Below are 7877 nucleotides of genomic sequence, written 5' to 3' on the forward strand. Positions count from 1 at the left end.
ATCCCAAGGCACAAGGTTTTCATCTAAACCCTTTCCACAACAAAATCCAAGCATTTTTAAGCCTAGAAATGGATTAAAATGCAAGATTATAGAAACACTTGAAATGTTTTTCCATGAGCTTGCATGCACGCAGGCTTAACCCAGAATGTCCAGAATTGTTTGTTCATCCATTTCTTTGCTTTCGTTTAGTTGAATTCCATGTTTTAGCTTCTGTTTGAGTTAGATAATGTATGCCTAGGTCTCTGTTTAGTTGGTAGCATGCTTTAATTGCTTAGATTAGTTAGATTAATGATTAAGGTTTGAGTGTACTTAAACGAACATATGAACATGCACATGCATCTATACATGGATGCTGTGGTGGTCCAAAAATGGTATTTCATGCATTTTACATGAACATGCACATGCACATTTGGATGAGATGAACATGATAAATTATGTTACTATGAAATGTGTATATGATAATATGATGTATGCTTGTTGCCATGTGAAGATATGTTGTATGTTTTCTGCCATGTGGATGAGATGATGTATGTTTGTGATGTATGTGAGTATATGCTTATATGTATGCTAGGACAAGATAACATGTTGTATGACATAGAACTAGAGTATATGTGTGTGTGCATGTTTAGGATAGCCTCTTAAAGGTTTCTTTAATCTTTAATAGAATTAGGATATGAAATACAATGAGCGGAGGTCAGCCCATGGGTTGAGAGGGGGGGGGGGGGGTGGTGGTGGTGGTTAGGCATCCTTGTATTTTAACTTGAACCTACAAACTGGATATACAAGTCTCTATGCTAGGGCCCAAAGTTTGGTTTCTAGATCTAAACTAGATGATGATTCCCACAAACTGCCTCTAGTCCACTCGGCTGAGGTGTATTCTCTGGAGTACATGACATGCAAAGCAAGGGGAGGAAACCCATGGACAGGCGCCTGCGCCCACAGGGTGGCATGCAAAATTATTAGTCTATTACACTAGAAAATTTCGTAGATGGGATTTATTGTCTCAAAAAAAGGATCTAGTCCGCGCCTTAATTCCACTACCTTTAAATTGATGGAATTGACAGTAAAAAATTATTTTTCATGTTACGAAATAAGTTAAGAACTAACAAGGTAATTTCTTTTAATTTATTCTCTAATTTTATGTTGAAATACAATCTTAGTGAAATATGATTATCTAAATAATTATTCTATGAATTATTAGATGCAATTTATTATTAATTTATGTTCATAAGAACAACATTATTTAGACATTTTTTAATAAAGCATTACGATTCATATAATATATTTTAATTATATTCCAAATTTCTAAATTCATCAAAACTAATTCTCAAAATACCAAAATCAATTAAACTAATTTTTTTTTTAAAAGGTAATAAAATAAACTTATATACATGGTGGGTTGAGTTAGATTGCATGAGTTAAAAATGCTATCAATCTGAAACCAATTTGACCCAAGGTTCAAAATAAAATTTCAACCCAACCCAACCCAATCCATCAACCCATGAAAACCAACTTGAGGCTTTGGGTTGGGTCAGTATCATTGAATTGGTAGGTTTGATGCACACTACTATGTGTAGGTTAAATCTCTAACAAACATAATGTTGGAGGTTTCCTAGTATATAAAGGTTAGTTATATTTTGATAAGAAAATAAATTAGAATAAACCTTTTTTTTTATAATTTTTTTATTTTGGGGTAAATTTTAGATACAATTTTTTTTTTTTTAATTATAGTATCTTAAAATTCCAATTGAATTTAAAAAAAAATTAATGCATTGATTAATATAGCGCACACAATATAAGATATTCACTCGAGGCTCCTCCCTTTTTTTTTTTTTTTTTTTAGAAAAAAAGAGGCTCTCTTTTAAGAGTGAATGCATAAGTTGAAATTCTATAAATAAATAAATAAATAAAACACTTGGAGGCCCGTTTTATTTTCCTTCCTCTGGAAGCATCCAATGATTTTTCACATTGTTATTGAAATTCCCATGTCAATCTTTATTGTTTATTGGTTATTTGGTAACATATTTTACTGTCGTAAATCAACCGAAATTGAATTGATCATACAATTGATTAATGTGCAAAGTTGATTTAATTAATCTATCATGGTCTAAAATGTTCCTTTCAAATTTCTTCTTTTCATTTCGTTCAAATGTCTTAATAACTATGTTTAGAGTGCCAAGAGTCGTATATTTATATTGCTACCTTGCATGAGGAAAATTAGAGTTCAAATCTCTTTCTCTTATTTTGTATTGTAAACTATCAAATTATTTTAAAAAGAAAAAAAAAAAAAAAACTTTATTTATAAGCTCTATTTAGAGGGGGGAAAAAAAAAAAAAAAACTCTATCTTTGGGGAAACTTTAATAAATGACATGCATTTGATACAAAAATTCTAATAACAAGTAACAACATCGTCCTTGATATTCTTAATACAAAAGGCTTTCAGCAACTAGCTCAATTATCAATAGAACACAAAACCCATACAAACACACTATTCTTTTTATTTATTATTTATTTAAGCTGAATATATACACACCATACTAAAACCTGTAGCAGAAGTGTTCAATATACTTTTATCGTCAAAGAGTAGTGATATCACTGATATAGATACACAAATAAGACTGCCATATCCAGAAGAAGAAAATACCCCGAGTAAATCATATCCTGAACATTTCGACAAAGAAGATTGAACTAGCAAGCCAATGCTCAACAGGGATATGAAAGAGGTTTCAATGATCTCTTTTGATAGTTTCATGCTCTGCAGACCAAATAAAAAGTTTGTTATATTCCTTATTTCCTAGACTACATAAGAATAAACCATGAATGTAGACACAAGAAATGCCATTGCATCTGCATGAGACCATTTGAAATAACAAATATGAAGGAACCTTTCATAAGGTTGTGGGTCTAAAAAGGTGAAAAATTTTAGTCAGAAATCTAATTTTATAAGGAAAATTCTTAGTTTATATTGTACTGGTATTGTAAATCTTACATTGTACACATTTGTTTAGTCTACAATGTAAGATTTACATTGACTGTACAATGTATTCCTATAATTACCCATTTGTGTTTATACAAAATTAATAGGAGTCAATCACTTTATGAGATAATTGTCATTGATGACTTTATTTTTAGGCAAATTAAAATTTAAAATATTTAGAAGTACCTCAAACTAGGATTTCACTAATTCCACTGCGGATGCCAGAACCAAGATAAGCATTTTTGATCAAATGTAGTTCTCTGGTAACTTCCTCCATTTTCATTCTTTCTTTTGTTGACTCCATTGAACATGCAAGTCCAATTTCAAGGATTGAGACTAAGCACTTATGCATATTGGCATCCATTTGGGACAAGTTTGCAGTACTACCTTGAGCGTCTTCGTATACATGAATTTCATTGTCATTATTATCTTCTCTAGTTGCCACGATTGCTATTGGCGTTGCGACAACTTCTCTTGGTAAAAGGATTGGGTCCACAATTTGAACAACTCTTTCTGACAATCCCATCTTAGCAAAATTGTGAAGATTGAGATCATTTTTAAACATTTTGTCAGTGGGTCTCTTTCCTAGAAACATCTCTAGTAGTAATACTCCATAGCTATATACATCTCCTTCCATCGATACCTCGCCACTCATGCCGTACTCTGCAATTAACAATTTAATTATGATATGTAAGGAAATGTTGCAGTTGTTTACAATGATAATTGGCATTTAATGTAAGTACAAATTCTAAGAAATTAAACGTAAAGAAGAACATGAAGATAGAAACCATCATGGGAAAGTGTGCATGTTCTAGTGCAACATTTCTCTCTATTATTTATTGGTGATTCTGTTGCTTTATATACCTCCCAAATGGGCCAAATAGTTTGTAAACTTCTTCATGTGGAGCAAATCTATTTAAAAATAAAAACTCGCTTCCTTCCATATTACAATCTGCCGTAAATTTATTGTAATTTATAATTTATTGTACATACTATCTTTAGAATATAATAGGATAACATCTATGAAATCAAATAAAAGAAAAAAAAATAACAACTTAAAAATACAAATTTAAATCATATCAACAACATAAAACTAAATCACATTAATCTAAAGTAGAATTCTAAAGAAAATAAAAATTAATCAACCTAAAGTAGAGATGCAAGATAAAAAAAAATCGCCCCAAAAACTTTAAAAAAAAAAAATGAGAGAGAGAGAGAGAGGGAGTTTTAATATCCTCCCTTTATAGTTGTAACTAGTAAGGTAATTGTCAAAAATAAAACAATAACTATAAATATGTTTAAGGGTATAGCTAGAAGAATTGGAAACATATTACCTGGAGCTGCATAACCAATTGACCCCTTTATCCCAATTGAACTAGTTTGCTTTGCAGAAGAACCATTAGTAATTGAGAGGAGTCTCGCTAAACCAAAATCGCTTACATGAGCAACCATGTCATGGTCAAGAAGAACATTGCTTGGCTTTAAATCACAATGAATGATAGGTTGTGCAGAATGATTGTGAAGATAATCTATTGCAGAAGCCACATCGATTGCAACATTTAGTCTTTGAAGAAGGCTTAAGTTCCTCGATTGATGTTTGTTGGGTATCTCGGGATGCAGCCAAATATCTAAGCTCCCATTTGTCATGAATTCAAAGACTAGTGCTTTGAATTGATTTCCACCATAATCCATGCTAGAGCAACATGTTAATATCTTAACAAGATTTCGATGCCTGATATTTCGTAATGCATTACATTCAGCCATGAAACTTTTGGAAGCTCCCTTGTGTTGAAGGTTAAGGACCTTTATAGCAACTAGTCTTTCTTGTTGATCAAGTGCTCCTCTATATACAGATCCAAAACTACCCGACCCAATTAAATTATTTGGAGAAAATCCACTAGTTGCTTGATAGAGTTCTTTGTATGACACATTTAGAAGGAGGTCTATTGTTGGAACCATAGAACATGATTTCTTTTTTGATTTTTTCATCCAATAAAGAACAAAAAGGAATGAAAACAAAATGAAAGATAGTACAAGGGAAGTAATTACAATTGCTAGTTTCAATCGAATGGAACTTCTTGGTTTCGTGACTTTTATAGGGCATTTTGGCAACTGCAATTGTGGTATACCACCACAAAGGTTTTTATTTCCAATTAATGATATAGCACTTGTGTTTTTGAAAATCCCTTCAGTTGGTACCTCACCCTCAAAATTATTGAATGAAAGATTCAAAAATTCTAAAAAAGGAAGCATCTCTAAACCCTTTGGAATGGGTCCTGATAGGTTATTTTGTGAAACATCTAGATGTCGAAGACCTCTCAAAGAAGCCAAAGATGATGGTATGGCTCCTTTGAAGGAGTTCCCTTGCAAGTAAAGATGTTCCAAGATCAAACAATTTCCTATAGATGTTGGAATTTCACCAGACAAATGATTGTTAGAGACATCCAGTTCATTAATATTTTTCAGATTAGCAACTTCAAATGGAAGTTTGCCAGTAAGCGAGTTATGTGCCAAATTTAGGAATACTAGTGGAAGGGAAGAAAGACCAGTATGCTGAGTTATGGATCCATTTAGTTTATTTAATGCAATGTCTAAGAACTGCAAAAGTTGGCAATTTACAATACTTGGAGGTATGGTTCCTTCAAATAGGTTTTCATCAAAATAGAGTTTGAACATCTCAGTAAGGTTGCCTATAAAGGTCGGAATTTCTCCGGATAGACTGTTTCCTGTTAAAGCCAATCCTTGCATCTTTTGAAATCTCCCGAAACTAGCTGGAATGATTCCTGTGAAGTAATTATAATCTAAGCCCAAGACAATTAATTTGTCAAGGTTCGCTAATGATGCAGGAATAGTTCCAGAGATTTCATTTTCTCCCAAAAATAATTCAGTGAGTTGGTTTGACAAGTTGGCTATAGAATTGGGCAAAACACCTCCAAATCGGTTACTAGTTAAATCCATATGGTCCAGTTTGCTACAATTTGTCAAATATGTTAAGAATTTCAAGCTCCTTCCTAAATTATTGGCACTTAAACTTAGAAAGTTAAGATCCAATAGATTTCCCAAAGTGGTTGGAACTGATCCCAAAATATAGTTCTCACCTAAATCAATTTCTTGAAGTTGAGTTGCATTGCATAATGAAGTAGGGATTGGCCCAGATATCTCATTTCCAAAAAATAGAAGTGTTTGGAGATGAGGAAGAGTGATGCCCATGTTGGCTGGAAGTGTGCCATTAAGTTGGTTTACTGAAACTGCAACGATTTGGAGAGATGACACATTATAAAGAGAGGAAGGGATCGTACCTGACAATTTATTCACCGAAATTGCGAACACTATTAAGCTTTTTAATTGGCCTATGGCATCTGGAATATTTCCCCCCAAATTATTTTGCCCAATAGCAAGATATGTGACCGACGAAAGATTTCCTAGAGATGGTGGGATCCCTCCTGTCAAATTGTTTCCGTGAAGCACAAGCTCTTCCAGTTTCATCAAATAGCCTAGCTCCGATGGAATCCTCCCTTTAAGCTTATTTGAAGCCATTTTTATGACCATAAGGTTGGAGCAGTAGAACAAGCTAGATGGTATTTCCCCTTCCAACATGTTACTGCTAAGACGCAGTTGTTGCAATCGGAACAAATGACTGATTTTCTGTGGAATTTCACCATAGAAGCTGTTATTATAGAGTTGGATGAACCTTAAAAAGGTGAGGTTTCCAATATAAGGTGATATGGATCCATGTAAGTTGTAGCTTTGTAGATCCAAGCGAGTGACTCTTTGATGCCTGCGGCCACATGTGATTCCAAGCCAATTACAGAAGTGCATAGAATTATTCCATGAGCTCAATATTTTATATGGATCATGAGTTACTGATTCTTTGAATTTGAGCAAAGCCAAATGATCAGTCTCGTTTGTTGGAGCAGTGGTGGTAATGGTGGGTTGCAAGCAAAGTAGCCATATGGAAAAGAGAAGAATCACATGAAGGTATATAGAACAAGATGATGCACACAAATTCGTTTGGTGAGGCGGCATTTGGTTTGGAATAGGAAGCTGGTGAAATATTAGGTGTTGTGTGTGGAATGTTGGCTCACTCACCCTTGGACTTGGGAGTGGTTGGTGAGTTCACAAGTGATCAAACATGATGTATTTGCTACACAAGCAAACTTGATGGGGATATATATACACACACATCAACAAATGGCAGTCACCAATATATCCCTATTCATATATCAGCATGACAAGTTGGATGAGTTTCCATTTTCTGTGGCTAATGTGGAAGTGGAAGTGGTCCAAAGTTCCAATCAGCCCGTGAAAGAGTGATACACATTGGCTGTTTGGACCAGATAATTCTTTCCACCGTGTTTTTTTTTTCTTTTTTTTTTGGTAAAACAAGATATATTCATACACTAGGAATTAACAAGTCCATTACAATGCATATTTGCTTTATCAAAAGCCAGAATACTCTCCACCACAGGCGGTGGATTACAAAAGACAACAAAAGATGATAATGAGTTAGCTCCTAGCTTTGCCGACGCGTTTGCATATTGGTTGGCTTCGCGGTAGGTGTGAGTTATCCGTTTATTTGAGATTGCCTTCAATAGGTTCCTGCAATCAGTTAGAAGGGGTTCCATCAACAAATTTTCAGTCATTGTTCATGAGAGTAACAACACTTAAAGCATCAAGTTCTATAGTAAGGTTATTTTAAAGCATCAAGTTCTATAGTAAGGTTATTCCACCGTGTTTGACACTTCGTATAATATTTTTCTTTTTTCCAGCCCCGTTTCGCACTTTGCCTTTTCCTGGTTTTCCACATTGGATGAACTGTGACACTCAGAAAGATTCTTTTATTCTTCCGCTCTGTTTGTCAATTTGCTTTTTGCCTATTCCACGTTGAATGTACAAGCC

General features: G+C 33.9%; 1 protein-coding gene across 1 annotated transcript; it reads right to left on the minus strand.

Moving 5' to 3' along the window:
* Positions 1-2479: 2479 nt before the first annotated feature.
* On the minus strand, positions 2480-7120 carry LOC115962091 (probable LRR receptor-like serine/threonine-protein kinase At3g47570). The gene is made up of 3 exons (XM_031080963.1): positions 4313-7120; positions 3165-3641; positions 2480-2756 (listed from the first exon to the last, which is right to left on the minus strand). The coding sequence occupies exons 1-2, from the start codon at positions 7002-7004 to the stop codon at positions 3166-3168; spliced, it is 3168 nt and encodes a 1055-aa protein (XP_030936823.1). The 5' UTR covers positions 7005-7120; the 3' UTR covers positions 2480-2756; position 3165.
* Between the last annotated feature and the right edge of the window lie 757 nt (positions 7121-7877).

This window comes from Quercus lobata, chromosome 9 (assembly GCF_001633185.2).
Source record: "Quercus lobata isolate SW786 chromosome 9, ValleyOak3.0 Primary Assembly, whole genome shotgun sequence".
Taxonomy (NCBI): domain Eukaryota; kingdom Viridiplantae; phylum Streptophyta; class Magnoliopsida; order Fagales; family Fagaceae; genus Quercus; species Quercus lobata.